This window comes from Athene noctua, chromosome 2 (genome assembly GCF_965140245.1).
Source record: "Athene noctua chromosome 2, bAthNoc1.hap1.1, whole genome shotgun sequence".
NCBI lineage: Eukaryota > Metazoa > Chordata > Aves > Strigiformes > Strigidae > Athene > Athene noctua.
This window is the reverse complement of record NC_134038.1, coordinates 1,199,353-1,215,223: the sequence shown is the minus strand read 5'-3', so window position 1 is coordinate 1,215,223 and position 15,871 is coordinate 1,199,353. Positions and strand designations below refer to the sequence as shown.

The window sequence follows — 15,871 nt, the reverse complement described above, 5'->3', positions numbered from 1 at the left end:
CCAGAGCTGACCCCTCCCCCCAACTGTTTTCTCTTGCAGGGGTGGCAATAAGCACTTACGCCAAGTACTGCTACAACAAGCTGCAGAAGGCAGCTCTGACGGGAGCCAAGAAGGTATCATCCAACCGTTGGGCGAGGGGAGGGCAGCAGGGGGTGGCCCCCAACCCCTGGGGGGGTGCTGGGGTTCAGGGATGGGGTCTGGAGGAGGAGGAGGAGCAGGGATGAAGCTGGAGAGTGATGGAAATAACGCGGCAGCTTGTGCCAGCCCCGTGGTGAGGACGCTGAGGGCATCTCCAGCGTGGTTTGCCCATCGCTGTGTCCCCTCTGGGGTCCCCCCCTGGTCCTTCCTAAACCTGCCCATGACCAAGGGATCAAACAGGGATTAAGGAAATGATCCCGGGAGCAAAACACCGGCACAAAAGCGTGCCGGGGATTGAAAAGGCTGCTCCAGCAGCTCCCATCTCCCCAGTTTTTGGTGGGGGGCTGCCCCGCTGGCCCCCCAGCTCTTCCCAGGTCCCATCACCACAGCAGCTCGCCGAGGCAGATCCATCCCTGGAGCCATCGCTGCCCAGCAGCAGATTTATTTAATAAAACACCCCAAATTAGGATTAATTTTCAGCCTGGGGTGCCCTTCATGCCCCACCCCCCCAACAGCTGCCTCAGTTTCCCTCTCCTCATTTTGTGGGAGACAGTGGGACCCCTCCTCAGTCCACAGCAGCTCGGCACCTCCCGGTGACATCAGTCCAGACGAGGCCTGGTGGTGGGAGGGGTTTGTCACCCGCCGGGCTCACCAGGGGCTCAGCGATGGCCGTATCCTGCTGACCCACCACACACACCTTCACTGCGTCCACCCCTTCATCCCACCACGCACACGACCACTGCATCCATCTCTTCTGTGTTCTACCACGTACACGTCCACTGCGTCCATCCCTTCATCCCACGTTCACATCCACCTCATCCATCTCTTCTGAATCCCACCACACACACGTTCACTGCGTCCACCCCACCACCCACACATCCGCTGCTTCCATCTCTTCTTCTGCATCCCAGCACTCACAGGTCTACTGCGTCCATCCCTTGGAGACCTTGGCCGTGTTGGCTGGAGTCCATCCACGGCTCCATCCACTGTCCCCATCACACGATGGGCTCCTGCTCTGGACACGTCACAACCAGCCCTGGAGCTCGGTCACAGGGTGCTGGGATCGAGCAGGACCTCACGTCCCCAATCCCGAGGACACCGGCAGCAGCTCCTGACGGTGCTGGTGGCCTCTCTTGTCTCTCTCAGGGCTTGAAGAAACCGAACATCGAGGAGATCCGCCACGCCAAGAACGCCGTCTTCAACCCTTCCATGTTCGGCAGCTCCCTGCAGGACATCATCACCATGCAGAAGGAGCGGTACCCCGACCGGCAGCTGCCCTGGGTGCAGACCCGCCTCTCCGAGGAGGTCCTGGCACTCAACGGGGACCAGACCGAGGGCATCTTCAGGTAAAGCCCCCCTACGGCTGCAAGGAGACCCCTCAAGATGGTGACAGCCCAGACCTTCTCGTGGGGGGAGTCACCTCATCATAGTGCAGCTGCCCCTTTCCCCGTGTCCCGATGAGTGTCTTCTCCCATGGGGCAGAGAGCAGCCCCCCAAATTCTCCTTGCTCCAAGGCCACGGGGGTGGATTGTGTCCATTCGCTGATGCCCACCAGAGTCTTCTTGGGGTCTGCACGCAGCCCCCAGCCCCACGTTGCTACATCCCTATGGGGCAGCAGGCCCCAAAATGGCTCCATCCCCAGCTGATGTCCCCTCTTGGCTCTCCTTGAGCCCTGCAGGCACCCAGGAGGACCCCCAAAGCCTGTGGAGGGTGGTGGGTCCCCATCTCTTTGGAACCAACATCTCTTCCCCCTACAGAGTCCCCGGTGACATTGACGAGGTCAACGCCCTCAAGCTGCAGGTGGACCAGTGGAAGATCCCCACCGGCTTGGAGGACCCCCACGTTCCCGGTAGGACCCCAGGGCACTGTGGGGGGCGTGCAGAATCAGGTCCCCGTGTCTCACATCTCCCCATCTTCTCCGTCACCCACTTCCACCAGCCTCCCTGCTGAAACTCTGGTACCGGGAGCTGGAGGAGCCGCTGATCCCCCACGAGTTTTATGAGCAGTGCATCACCCACTACGAGAACCCCGAGGCGGCCATCGCTGTCGTCCACTCTCTGCCCAGGATCAACAAAATGGTGCTGTGCTACCTCATCCGCTTCCTACAGGTATGGCCAAGACCCCCCCCAGTGTCCCCTGCCAGGCCACTCCCCACTTTAATTGCCTCTCCTGAGGTAGTTTTGGGTTCCCCGCATTGCTGTGGGGTACCCACATGGTGACCCCCCCATCTCCTCCAAGAACCGGGAGGTCCACGCGGTTCCTCCACCCATCTCCCACCACCCCGTCACCGCCACCTTCCTCCTCCCCCCAGGTGTTCGTGCAGCCGGCCAACGTGGCCGTCACCAAGATGGACGTCAATAACCTGGCCATGGTGATGGCCCCCAACTGCCTGCGCTGCCAATCGGACGACCCGCGGATCATCTTCGAGAACACCCGCAAGGAGATGTCCTTCATCCGGGTGCTCATCCAGCACCTCGACACCAGCTTCATGGAGGGCGTCCTATAGCAGCCGCCACCAAGGGTTCCCCCCCCCGCTAACCCATGAGCCCCCTCCCCTCCGACCCCGCTCGGCCGAGGAGCACAAACCGGATCCCACAGAAGGAGGGTGCTGGGTGGCTCGTCCCCCCCGCCACGCCGTGACACCCTGCCTGTCCTACGGCGGGGACACGGGACCGTTCCCCGTGCTCCAGCCCGACCTTCCGGCCATCTCACTGCCCACCTCTTCGCCGGCCGGAGGGATCGGCCATTTTAGGGATCCCCCCAGGGATGGTGGCACCCACAGAGCAGGCGAGGAGCCTCCCGGTTCCCTGGGGACAGGTGGCGTTTCCAGCCTGGGTGTCCTGGGTGGCCGCAGGGACCTGGGGCTTGGGGGACAGGGAAGGCTGGGCAGGGATGGGGGGGAGCCAAATGGGGGTGTCCCCCCCACATCTCCCGTTGGGGTTGGGTGTCTGGCTGAGAGCGGAGCTGTGGGGCAGCCATGGGGCAGGAGCACCTCCGGGGCCGGGAGAAGCCACCGGTGCTGAGCCGAGGAGGCACCGAGCACCGGGAGAACGTGGCACCGTGACAAGTGTCCCGGTGCCAGGAGGGTCCCAGCCCGCGGGGAAGGAGACCGCAGGCGCAACCGGGGTGCAGCTCGCAGCGGGACGGGGTGCACCCAGGGGTGGGTGCTGGGTGTCCCTTGGGGAGCTGCCGTGCCCCGGGTGGCTCATTGTGGCCATTTGCCCATCCTGGGGTGCTGGAGGAACTGGGCAGGCAGGTCATTGCCCGCATACGTCACGGTGCCCATCCCTGGCAGCACACGGGACCCATCTCACCACACGTTGGCACCACCCAAAGGACCCATCTCAGCACCCACCATCTCCGCTTGGCCCTGCTGGACCCATCACAGGACCCATCATCTGCACTTGGCCTTGAAAGACCCATCCTGCCACCAGTCATCTCTGGCCCTGCTGGACTCATCTTGGCATCCATAATCCCTCCTTGGTCCTCCTGAGCCCATCTTGGTGTCCATCATCTTCTCCTGGTCCTGCTGGACGCACCGTGGCACCCGTCATCACCTCCTGGTCCTGCCCGACTCATCATGGCACCTGTCATGCCCTCCTGGGCCCATCTTGGCACTCATTATCTCCCCCTGCTTCTCCTGGACCCATTTTGGTGCCCATCATCTCCTCCTGGTCCTGCCTAACTCATCTTGGTGCCCGTCATCTCTGCTTGGCCCTGCTGGACCCATCTTGGTGCTCATCATCTCCTCCTGGTCCTGCCCAACCCATCTTGGCATCTGTCATGTCCTTCTGGTCCTGCTGGAACCATCTTGGAGCTCATCATGTCCTGGTTCTCCTGGAACCATCTTGATGTCCATCATCTCTGCTTGGTCCTCCACAGAACATCTTGGTACCCGTCATCTATTCCTTCTTGTGCAAGACCCATCTCGGTGCCCGTCATCTTCTCCTGCTTCTCCTGGACCCATCTTGGCATCCATCATCTGCTTCTGCTCCTGCTGGACCTGTGTTGCTGCCCATCATCTCTGTTTGACCCTGCTGGACACATGTTGACATCTGTCATGTCCTCCTGGACCCACCTTGGAGCCCATCATCTCCTTCTGGTCCTGTGGAAACCATCTTGGCACCCATTGGCTCTGCTGGACACATCCTGGACCTCCATGTCCTGGTCCTGCCCAACCCATCTTGGTGACCATCATCTCTGCTCGGCCCTGCTGGACACATCTCGGCACCCATCATCTCCTCCAGGTTCTGCCCAACCCATCTTGGCACCCATCATCTTGGTTCTCAGCATCTTTCCTTGGGCTGGCTGGATCCATATTGGTGCCCGTCATCTTCTCCTGGTCCTCCTGGACCCATTTTGGCAGCCATCATCTCCTGCTCCTGCCCCACCCATCTTGGCATCTGTCATCACCTTCCAATCCTGCCCAACCCCATCTTGGCACCCATCATCTCCAGCTTCTCCTCCACCCATCTTGGTGCCTGTTGTCTCCTCCTGGTCCTACCCAACCAATCTTGGTGCCCATCATCTTAGCACCCATCATCTCCTCCTGCTTCTCCTGAACCCACCATGGCACCTGTCATCTTCTCCACGTCCTGCCCAACCCATCTTGGTGACCATGATCTTCTCCTGGCCCTGCCCGACCCATCTTGGTGACCATCAACTCCTGGCCCTGCCCAACCTATCTTGGTGACCATGATCATCTCCTGGTCCTGCCTGACCCATCTTGGCACCCATCATCATCATCTCCTACTCCTGCCCAGCCCATCTTGGTGCCCATCATCATCTTCTGGTTCTCCTGGACCCATCTTGGTGCCCACCAACTCCTGGTCCTGCCTAACGCATCTTGGTGCCCATCATCATCTTCTGGTTCTTCTGGACCCATCTTGGTGCCCACCAACTCCTGCTCCTGCCTAATGCATCTTGGTGCCCATCATCTCCTTCAGGTCTTGCCCAAACCACCTTGGTGCCCATCATCATCTTCTGGTTCTCCTGGACCCATCTTGGTGCCCATCAACTCCTGGTCCTGCCTAACGCATCTTGGTGCCCATCATCTCTTTCAGGTCTTGCCCAGCCCATCTTGGTGCCCATCATCATCTGGTTCTTCTGGACCCATCTTGGTGCCCATCATCTTCTCCTGCTCCTGCCTAACACATCTTGGTGCCCATCATCTCCTGCTGGTCCTGCCCAACCCACCTTGGTGCCCATCATCATCTTCTGGTTCTTCTGGACCCATCTTGGTGCCCATCGACTCTACTGGACCCACCTTGGCACCCACCATCTCCTCCAGGTCCTGCCCCACCCACCTTGGCACCCATCATCATCATCATCATCTCCTGCTCCTCCTGGACCCACCTTAGCACCCCCACCCCCCCCCCCATCTCCCCCATCCCCACTGCTGGAGCCGAAGGGTCCCCCCCGGCAGCGGGAGGAGGTGCCCCCCCCCCCCCCCGACCCCCCATGGTCGCCCCCAAGTGCCTTCGGGGCGAAGCAGGACCATGGGGGGCACCCACCATGGGGGGGGGGGGGCACCCACCATGGGGGGGGGGGGCACCCATCAGAGTATATAGATCTATAAAGAGAATTATTAATTAGAACCCCCTAATTTTCAAGCCAGATGCTATTTTCTCGAGGCGGGGGGGGGGGGGGGGGGAAGAAGGTCCCAGGAGAGGTGGGGGGGTCCCCGAAGTTGGGGGCGGGGGGGGATCCCTAAGGTGGGGGGCACCCAGCGCTACCTCCCAGCTCTGCTCACTGCCAGGCGCCGGGGGCGGGGGGACAATGGGGGGGAGGGGGGGACACATGACACACCGGGGGGTGGCAGCGGGGGGGGGTCCCCGCTTCCTCGACTTCCGTTTAATTTTTCCCTCCAGGTTTTATATCTTAATTTTTTTCTTTTTTCTTTTATTTTTTTTCTCTTTTTTGCCTCCCCCCTTTTTTTTCTTTTTTTTTTTTTTTTTTTTTAGAATCGAGGTTTTATTTATTATTAAAAGGAGAAAAAATATTAAAAAAAAAAAACACACACACACACAAAAAAAAAAAAAAAGGGACAAAAAAAACCCCCCCCGGCCACTGCGGGACCCTCCCCCGAGCGCTTGGGGGGGGCGTTTTGGGGGTGGGGGTGGGAGGGGGGGGTGTCCCATGGGTGCCGAACTCTGTAATTGGGGCGCGTGGACATATAGAGGCGCCGCCCCGTTGTGTGAATAAAGCTACGTATGGCCAGTGCTGCCCGGCGGCGCGTTCACTCTGGAGCGGATCAAGGGCTGGGAGGCCACTGTAGGGGCTATAGGGGTGGTCGCAAGGGCCCGGCTGCACGTGATGGGGTGTGTAGGGCTGTATAGGGTTCTACAGAAGCCCCACCCACACCACACAGCCTCTATAGGGGTCTATATGGGCGTCACCCACCACACAGGCTGTATAGGGACACCCCACCCACACCACACAGCCTCTATAGGGGTCTATATGGGCATCGCCCACCACACAGGCTGTATAGGGACACCCCACAGCCTCTATAGGGGTCTATATGGGCATCACCCACCACACAGGCTGTATAGAGTGTATAGGGCTCCTCCTTCAAGCAGTACAGGGGGTACCGGGCAGTATAGCGTGTATGTACCCCCTCTCCGGGGGTGTATAGAACATATATGTACTGCCCAGGGGGTGTAGAGGTGCGCACAGGGTATAAAGGGGGTGTTGGGAGGTCTATAGGGGCAAACAGGGGGTGCACAGGGCTGTATAGGGGGAGCACACCAGTACATAAAGCTGTATAGGCTTTGGGTAGGATATATAAGGTATCTAAACACTCCCAGGGTACATAAAGCTACACGGGGATGTATAGAGGGGTACATATAGGTGCCCAGGGGAGCTTGGGACACCTAGAGGGTTTCTATAGGGGAGCACAGGGTAAGCATGGATGCATATAAGGAGGTATGGGTTTGTGTATAGGGTGTGCAGAGGGGGTGTGGGTGTCTATAGGGGTGTATGGTTGTCTATAGGGGCACATGGGTCTCTATGGGGCGTGAGTGTGTCTATGAGGGGGGGTGCACGGGGGTCTATAGGGATGTATGGGTGTGTAGAGAGGTGTGTATAGGGGCATATGGGTGTCTTTGTGTCTATAGGGGTATGTATAGGGCTGGGTGGGGGTCTATAGGGGTATGGGTGTCTATAGAGGCAGACAGGTGTATGTATATAGGGGGGCAGAGAGGTGGGTGGGCGTATATAGGGTCTATGGGTGCATACAGGAGTCCACAGGTGTCTATAGGGTGTATATGGGGGTGTAAGGGTGTCTATAGGACAAGGTGGGTGCCTGTAAGGGGTGTAGGTATCTATAGGGGCAGGTGGGTATTTATAGGAGTGTGTGAGTGTCTATAGGGGTGCATAGGAGTCTGAAGGAATGCCCAGGGATGCATGGGTGTCTGTCTATAGGGGATGTGGTTGTCTATAAGGGTGCCCAGGGGTGTCTATAGGGGTGCATGGGGGTCTCTAGGGGTATATGAGTGTATCTAGGTGTGCCCAGGAGTGTCGAGGTATCTGTCTATAAGGAGGTGTGGGTGTCTATAGGGGTATATGGGTGTCTATAGGGGTGCCCAGGAGTGCCTAAGTGTCTGCTTATAGTGTCTAAAAGGGTGAATGGGTGACTATAGGGGGGAGGGGGTGTCTACAGAGGTGCCTGGCTGACTGTCTATAGGGGTACATAGGTGCCTATAGGGGGGTGTGTGTCTATAGGGGTGCCCAGCGGTGCCTGGCTGCCCCTCTGTAGGGGTATGTGGGTGTCTGTAAGGGTATATAGGTATCTATAGGGGATATGAGGGTCTATAGGGGTGCCCAGCAGTGCCTGGCTGCCTGTCTATAAGGGGTTGTGAGTGTCTATAAGGGTGCTTAGGTGCCTATAGGAGTACATGGGTGTCTATAGGTGTGCCTGGCTGCCTGTCTGTAGGGGTATATGGGTGCCTATAGGGGTATACAGGTGCCTATAGGGGTATATGGGTGTATCTAGGGGTGCCCAGGGATGCCTGTCTGACTATAGGGGCCATACGGGTGTCTATAGGGTTATATGGGTGCCTATAGGGATGCCTACGGGTGCCTGTCTGTCAGTCTACAGGGGTATATGGGTGTCTACAGGGGGGTGTGGGTGCCTATAGAGGGTATACGGGTACCTATAGCGGTGCCCGGGGTGCCTGTCTGTCTGTCTATAGGGGCTATAGGGGTGTCTATAGAGATATATGAGTGCCTGTAGTGCTATATGCGTGCCTGTCTGTCTATAGAGGGTATAAGGGTGCCTGTCTGTCTGTCTATAGGGGCGACTATACAGGTGCCTATAGGGGTATATGGGTGCCCATCTGTCTATGGGGGTGCCCACGGGGGTATAGGGGTGCCCACGGGGGTATAGGGGTGCCCGTCTGTCTATGGGGGTGCCCACAGGGGTACAGGGGTGCCCGTCTGTCTATAGGGGTGCCCACAGGGGTACAGGGGTGCCCACGGGGGTACAGGGGTGCCCATCTGTCTATGGGGGTGCCCACGGGGGTATAGGGGTGCCCGTCTGTCTATGGGGGTGCCCACGGGGGTACAGGGGTGCCCACGGGGGTACAGGGGTGCCCGTCTGTCTATAGGGGTGCCCGTCTGTCTATAGGGGTGCCCACGGGGGTACAGGGGTGCCCGTCTGTCTATGGGGGTGCCCACGGGGGTACAGGGGTGCCCACGGGGGTACAGGGGTGCCCGTCTGTCTATAGGGGTGCCCACGGGGGTATAGGGGTGCCCGTCTGTCTATGGGGGTGCCCACGGGGGTACAGGGGTGCCCACGGGGGTACAGGGGTGCCCGTCTGTCTATAGGGGTGCCCACGGGGGTACAGGGGTGCTCACGGGGGTACAGGGGTGCCCGTCTGTCTATAGGGGTGCCCGTCTGTCTATGGGGGTGCCCACGGGGGTACAGGGGTGCCCATCTGTCTATGGGGGTGCCCACGGGGGTACAGGGGTGCCCGTCCGTCTATGGGGGCTATAGCGGTGCCTATAGCGGCGGGTCCCTCCTCCCGCCCGGAGCGGTGTCACCGTCGGACCGCGCCGGGCCGCTTCCGGGGCCGCTGTGGCCGGGGGTGTCGCAGCCGCTGTCGGGGGTGTCGCGGCCGCTGTCGCGATGCGGCTGCCGCCGGCGCTGCGGCTCCGGGCCGGGGCGGCGGGGCCGGGTCCCGGGTATCAGCAGGGGCAGCGCCCGGGGCCGCGCACCCGCGAGTATTTCTACTACCTCGACCACCAGGGACAGGTACCGGTACCGGCAGCGGCGGGGCGGCGCCCGACCCCGGGCGGATCCCAAAGAGCCGCGATGGGCTCGGGACAGAAGGCGGGGGGGGCTGGATAGATCCCGGATGGATCCCAGACGGACCCAGGACAGATCCCAGTCACACCTCAGATCCCAAACAGATCCCGGACTAACCCCAGGCAGATCCCAGATGGGCCCAGGACAGATCCCAGACAGGACCGATCCCAAACAGATCCCGGACTAACCCCAGGACAGATCCCAGTCACACCTCAGATCCCAAACAGATCCTGGACTAACCCCAGGCAGATCCCAGATGGGCCCAGGACAGATCCCAGACAGGACAGATCCCAAACAGATCCCGGACTAACCCCAGGCAGTTCCCAGATGGGCCCAGGACAGATCCCAGACAGGACCGATCCCAAACAGATCCCGGACTAACCCCAGGACAGATCCCAGTCACACCTCAGATCCCAAACAGATCCCGGACTAACCCCAGGCAGATCCCAGATGGGCCCAAGACAGATCCCAGACAGGACCGATCCCAAACAGATCCCGGACTAACCCCAGGCAGATCCCAGATGGGCCCAAGACAGATCCCAGACAGGACAGATCCCAAACAGATCCCGGACTAACCCCAGGACAGATCCCAGTCACACCTCAGATCCCAAACAGATCCTGGACTAACCCCAGGCAGATCCCAGATGGACCCAGGACAGATTCCAGACAGATCCCGGACTAACCCTAGCCAGATCCCAGATGGGCCCAGGTCAGATCACAGACTAACCCCAGAAGATCCCAGTCACACCTCAGACAAATCCCAGACTAACCCCAGACAGATCCCAGTCACACCCTGGACAGATCCCAGACAGATCCCAAGATCCCTTGCCACATGGATCCCAGATGGATCCTAGACAGGACCCAGACAGATTTAAAAAAAAAAAAAAATAGATGGGCTCAGGACAGATCCCAAAAAGACCCCAAATAGACTCACATGGACCCAAGACAGATCCCAGACGGATCCTGGACAGACCCCAAACAAACAGATCCCAGAGCCTGGACAAATGCCCCAAAAGTCCCTAAATGGACTCAGAATAGATCCCAGACTGACCCCAGACAGACCTGGGATGGATCCCAGATGGATTCTGGACAGATACCCCAAAAAGACCCTAAATGGACTCAGGATAGATCCCAGACCTGGGATGGATCCCAAAAAGATCCTGGACAGACCCTGGACCTGCTCGGGTGGGTCTCGGGATTTTGAGGCTTTTTCCCACTTTTCTGCAGCTTTTCCTGGACGACACCAAAGTCAAGAACTTCATCACCTGCTTCAAAGGTACCAGGGACATCCCCCCCCCCTCCAAAATCCCTCACCTGCCAGCACAGCTCTCCTGCCATCATCCTTAATTAGGAGCTGATCCTTAATCAGGAGCTGATCCTTAATTGGGATTTCATCCTTAATTGGGGTCTCAACTTTAATTGGGGTCTCAACTTTAATTGGGGGCTGAGCCCTCGGCAGCAGGGTCAGGGAGGGGGACACCCCCCACTCTGGCAGCTTCGCAGGTGGCAAAGCAGCCGCCAGGCACTATTTGCATATTAATTACCTTATTAATTAAGCAGCTCCAGCTATTAATAGCTCCCATTTGCCTTTCCCAGCACGGCAATTCTTCCCAAGCTGACTGCTCCTCCCTCCACCAACCTCCCAAAACGCAGGCACAGAATTCCCATTAACAACCAACCCCCTCCCCCCTGACTAATTAACCCTGGGAGGTTAATTAAGGGCGGGGGGGAGAGCAGCGAGCTGACGTCCATCCGCATCCATCCCGGCAGACGTGGGGTTCCTCACCTTCTTCTTCAAGCACCTGGCGCCGAACCGGAGCGGCCGTTACGAGGCTGAATTTCCTTTCCTTTCGCTCTGCGGCCGGGAACGGAATTTCCTCCGTTGCGACGATCGTCCCGTCGTCTTCACCCAACTTTTGCCGGGTTCTGGTGAAAACCAGCTCCTCTCCTACTGCGGTGGCGGCGAGCGCCTGGCCGTGCCTTTCCAACCGGAAAGTTTGGTGATGTTACCGGAAAACGGGCGGCTCTACCACCCGGCGCCGGCAAAAACCGGCGGCGTAGGGTTGGTGCGTTCGGCGTTGGCTTTTGAGTGGAGCCCCTTCTTCGAGTACGGCGAAGGGCCGGCGCAGCCCCCCACCCATTTTATTTGGGAAGGGCGGCGTTATCGCCTCACCGAGGAATTGTTGCCGCTGCTCCGGGGCTGCACTGAAAAAATCCCGGTTGTCCCCGTTACCCCAAGCCAAGGTTGAGTTGGGGATCTTCCAATCATCCCCATCACCCCCACACCGACAACAAAATGGCGGCGGAGCCTGGTGGCGGGTGGGTGCGGCCGGGACCCCCCCGTTTCTCTGTGGAAAAAAAAAAAAATAATAAGACACACAAGCATGGAGTTATTGTAGGGTCTACGCGTAAACAGCGTCGCGGTTACGGTTGGTGCCGTAACCTCAACGCCGGCCAAGCGGCAGCAATTTATTAACTGATCTCCTGGTGTTAATTAATCAGCCGGACGCTGATCTGCCCTGCACTGGTGGGTGTTATCGGTGGCACCGGGTCCCCCCGGGGTGTTATGGTGACAACAAAAGAGAGAAGGTAGCGGAAAAGCACCAGGGTGAGGGGAAAACGCCGAATTTGGGGAGGAAGGAGGGGTTGGGGGATGGCGGTGAGGCCGCGGCGCTTGGCCGGGGTGAGGGCTCTGAGCTACAAGGTGAAGTAGTCGAGGGCACCGTGACAGCAGAGGCTGGTGGTCCAGACGGCGTCGGCTCTGCCGGAGCTCGCCAGCATCTGGGCCAGCTCGGCGCTGACCGCGGCAAACCGGTCCTTGTCCACCGTGTCCTCGGAGAGGTGGTCGAAAGCGGGGGCCAAGCGGGAGGGCTCCTGGCTGTAGCAGTCCACGGGGTACGGGTAAACGACGAGGTGTAAATCTGGAAGAACCACGGTTTTCCGTACCAAGGTTTTAAGTCCTGATGTAGAGAGGGGGTTGCCGAAAAGCCCCAAGCAACGGAGGCGGGAGCAGCGGCAGAGCACCGGCAGCAGATCCGCCAGCTGGGCGTCCGTCAGGTGACATTCCATGAGATCCAGGTGGAGGAGGGAGGCGGAAATTTCCTCCAGGAGCTGGCAGAGGGATTGGAGAAGGCTCTCGGTGAAATTGTGACCGCTCAAGTCCAGTCTCCTCAGCGCCGGAGCGTGGATGCTTTGGCAAAGGAAAGCGAGATCGCCGGGAAGGAGGTAACAAAACGCCAGCTCCAGGCTTTCCAGCGGAGCCTGCAGGTCGCTGCCGGAGAGAGGGGAGAGCGAGTCGTGAGCCCCCCCAGCACTGTGCAGGAAGGAGCTGTCACCAGTCTAAACCTCGTATTAAATCTTTAACTGAGAGGCCGTCGCCATATTCCCGGAGGAAAAACGGCAAAACCACCTGGATCCCAAGCTCCCGCCACGTCAACCGGGAGCCGCGAATTCCCCAGCGTGAAAAAGAGCAGCTCAGGGAGCTGCTCCCCCAGGAACTTACCCAAGAAGTTGCCTCAGGTTTCCCGAAAGCCTGGAGGAACTGAAGTTGAGTTCCTTGAGGCAGGGAAACCTCCCCAACTGCGCAGCGAGTTGCCGGAGGCCGGTGTCCGTTCTCGGAGTGAGTCGCCGCACGTCAACATTGCTGTAGGATAGGTTGAGGCTGAGGAGTTTGGTAAATCTGGTGATGTGCGGCAAAACGGCGCAGAGACCGGACGGGCCCAGGTTGTTAAAGCGCAGATCCACCCGCCGCACGCCGACGGGGTCCAGGGACTCCAACAAACTCACGATGCCGGTGATGGAGAGCTCCTCGGTGTGGAAATCCCGGCACCTGAGGCGCAGGGGACCGGTGGCAGTCTGCAGGGCGTCCCGCAAGACGCCAAAGGACGTGCCATTGACAAAAAGATCGGCGCGGATCTCCATGCTGAAGGGTTGCGGGGTCGCCGAGGCGCCGGAAGAACCTTTCTGGCGCTTGGAGCCGTGTTTCTGACACTCATTTTTGTGTTTGGAGACCTCGATGCAGGCTTTGGCTAACACCACCGTGCTGGACCACAGGCTCATCCTGTTCGGGCCGCAGTCGGTGTCCAAGTCCTGGACACCTGTCATGTCCAAGACCCGCAGCCGGCACTGTCTCTTGCTGGGTGAAGACAAAAAATTTAAAAAAAGGTGAATAAACGAGCGGGGAAATCAGGGAACTGAAATAACCACGCAGCCAGCGGCTCGCTCCAGCCCCGAGCGCAGTGAGGGTCGCGGTCTTGCTTCTCCCCAGCCTTGCTGGTGCACGGAACAAGCCCAGCGCTAGCCCACGGCTTTCTCCCCATCACCGTCATCACCCCGAGGCAGAAAATTGTCTCCCATCCATCCCGGGGGAGTTCGGCATCCCAGCACCCACCTGGTGCCATGACAGGGCTCCTCCAGCGCCTGGCGGAGATGGGCCACGACGGCCATGATGACGGCCTGGATGCACAGTTTGTTGGGTCTTCCCCCGAGGGATGGGTGATGGCTACTGTGCTGCTGGTCATGGTGGCCCAGAAGCTGCTGGAAACTGAGGATGGGGAAGGGCCACGTCGCCACCAGGTCCTGCAGCGCCAGCGTCCGTCTGTCCAGGAAAGCAGCTTGGAAAAGGACAGGGTAGAGCTCGGCGGGGAGAAGGTCGAGGGCGCGGCGGGCGCTGGGGCGGTGGCTCACCAGCCGGCGGGCGCAGAGGAAGACGAGGGAGTGCATGGCTGAAGGCAGGAGAAATTGCGGGGGGGGGCGGCGCTGGGGGGATGCCCCAGGCTGGCCCCCCCACCCCTCAACACTGCTGGGGGGTGTGGGGGCAGAAGGTGGCCCCATAGGTCTGGAAGAGAGGGGCTTGTCCCAGGGCAGGACCTCTAAGCCAGCCCCCCCACACACCCCCAAGAGGGAGCCCAGAGTACCACAATCCAGCCCCTCCCCCCCCCCAGCCCCCCATCACAAAGACTCCCCCCACAGCACCCCTAAACCAGATCTCCATCACAGGGACCCCCCCAGCACCCCTAAACCAGACACCCCCCAAGGCAGTACCCCTATCCCAGCCCCCCCCCATAGAAGCACCCCACAGCGCCTCCCCCAGCACAGCCCCTGATCGCAGACACCCCCCTAACACAGCCCCTCAAAACAGGGATCCCCCCCATAGCCCCCCAAACCAGCCCCCATCAAAGAAACTCCCCCCAGAGCACCCCTAAACCAGACCCCCCCCCCCACCATGGCAGGACCCCTATCCCAGCGCCCCCCTCAGAGGAGCACCCCAACCCAGCCCCCCATCAAAGGGAAACCCACGGTGGGACCCCTAACCCAGCCCCCCCTCTCGGGGACACCCCATGGCACCCCTAACCCACCCCCCCTCAAAGGGGGTGCCCCACAGCTCCCCCCCGAAGCAGATCCCCCATCACAGGTACCCCCCCCAAAACCAGCCCCCTCTCAAAGGGATCCCCCCCCATAACCCCCCAACCCAGCTCCCACAGTACAGGGACCCCCCTCAGCGCCCCCCACCACACAGACCCCCCCTCACAGCCCCCCAACTCAGACCCCCCACCACAGAGACCCCCCCATAACCCCCCAACCCAGCTCCCACAGTACAGGGACCCCCCACAGCCCCCCTAACCCAGCCCCCCTTCAAAGGGGCCCCCCCACACAGTCCCCCCCCCACAGGGCCCCCCCAAACCAGCAGGCCCCGCCCACTCACTGCTTCCCCCACAGCCCCCCGCTCTCCGCCGGCCCCACAACGGCCCCGCTCCCGCCGCGCTTCCGGGCATGCGCGCTAGCGGCTCCCCAGCGCACCAATCAGCGAGCGAGACCCGCCGGGAGAGGCGGGCCCAGCGCCGTTACCCGCCGACACCAAGGTTTTTCACCCGTCTATTGGCTTCTCCTGCTGTCCGTCAGCGCGCCTTCCGTTCCCATTGGCTGAGGCGCGGCGGGAGCGGGAAGTTCGCCCTCGGGCCGCTCTGAGAGCCGCGGGCCGGTGTCCTTCCGCCGCTGCGGGTCCCCCCGGGCGGCTCCCGGGGGCCTCGGAGCTGCCCCGCGGGGAACCAGCCCCGGGGCACCACCCGCGGGGCACCCGGCCCCGCTGCGGGCTCCATGGAGCGGCTGCGGGAGGTGAAGGCCCTGCTGAAGCAGTGGGAGGCGGCGTTCCTCCGGGAGCGGCGGAGGAAACCCACCCAGGTGCCCGGTGGCGGCGGGTTTGAGGCCCGCGGGAGAAGGGCCCGTCCCCGGCACCGACCCCCAGCGGTGGGCCCCGACCTTCACCCGGGTGGGGGCCGAGGGAACCTCGCGGGTGGCTCCCGGGGAGGGCTGTCCCCTCACCGGGACCCTGTTTACCGGGGTCACTGTGCCAGCTGTCAGCACGGTGTCACCCCCAGCGACGTCCCCACCTCTCCGTTAACCTGTTTTCCACAACGTTAAAGCCAA

General features: G+C 60.6%; 3 protein-coding genes across 5 annotated transcripts in view; 2 read left to right on the top strand and 1 right to left on the bottom strand.

The window, feature by feature from the left end:
* ARHGAP39 (Rho GTPase activating protein 39) overlaps positions 1-5,555 on the top strand; it is a 166,100-nt gene extending 160,545 nt beyond the window's left edge. For all 3 annotated transcript variants that reach the window (XM_074898311.1, XM_074898312.1, XM_074898310.1), the window contains 5 exons: positions 40-113; positions 1,285-1,484; positions 1,896-1,987; positions 2,077-2,246; positions 2,450-5,555. In XM_074898311.1, coding sequence (XP_074754412.1) covers positions 40-113; positions 1,285-1,484; positions 1,896-1,987; positions 2,077-2,246; positions 2,450-2,644 — 731 coding nt within the window. In that variant the 3' untranslated portion in view covers positions 2,645-5,555. The remainder of the gene's footprint in view (positions 1-39; positions 114-1,284; positions 1,485-1,895; positions 1,988-2,076; positions 2,247-2,449) is intronic.
* A 3,641-nt stretch (positions 5,556-9,196) lies between these two features.
* On the top strand, positions 9,197-11,834 carry C2H8orf82 (chromosome 2 C8orf82 homolog). Its single transcript, XM_074898309.1, has 3 exons — positions 9,197-9,391; positions 10,673-10,721; positions 11,216-11,834. The coding sequence occupies exons 1-3, from the start codon at positions 9,266-9,268 to the stop codon at positions 11,692-11,694; spliced, it is 654 nt and encodes a 217-aa protein (XP_074754410.1). The 5' UTR covers positions 9,197-9,265; the 3' UTR covers positions 11,695-11,834.
* LRRC14 (leucine rich repeat containing 14) lies at positions 11,671-15,210 on the bottom strand. Its single transcript, XM_074898308.1, has 5 exons — positions 15,150-15,210; positions 13,836-14,169; positions 12,948-13,580; positions 12,169-12,716; positions 11,671-11,793 (listed from the first exon to the last, which is right to left on the bottom strand). The coding sequence occupies exons 2-5, from the start codon at positions 14,165-14,167 to the stop codon at positions 11,720-11,722; spliced, it is 1,587 nt and encodes a 528-aa protein (XP_074754409.1). The 5' UTR covers positions 14,168-14,169; positions 15,150-15,210; the 3' UTR covers positions 11,671-11,719.
* Positions 15,211-15,871: the final 661 nt, after the last annotated feature.

Bases quoted from the DNA above. Each gene is read 5' to 3' on its own strand.
- LRRC14 (XM_074898308.1), bottom strand. From the start codon at position 14,167: ATGCACTCCCTCGTCTTCCTCTGCGCCCGCCGGCTGGTGAGCCACCGC. The intron at 12,717-12,947 runs GTAAGTTCCTGG...TCTCTCCGGCAG, and splicing joins AACCTGAGGCAACTTCTTGG to CGACCTGCAGGCTCCGCTGG. The intron at 11,794-12,168 runs GTGCCCTCGACT...TTTTTTCCACAG, and splicing joins CACCAGCCTCTGCTGTCACG to AGAAACGGGGGGGTCCCGGC.
- C2H8orf82 (XM_074898309.1), top strand. From the start codon at position 9,266: ATGCGGCTGCCGCCGGCGCTGCGGCTCCGGGCCGGGGCGGCGGGGCCG. The intron at 9,392-10,672 runs GTACCGGTACCG...ACTTTTCTGCAG, and splicing joins ACCTCGACCACCAGGGACAG to CTTTTCCTGGACGACACCAA. The intron at 10,722-11,215 runs GTACCAGGGACA...CCATCCCGGCAG, and splicing joins CTTCATCACCTGCTTCAAAG to ACGTGGGGTTCCTCACCTTC.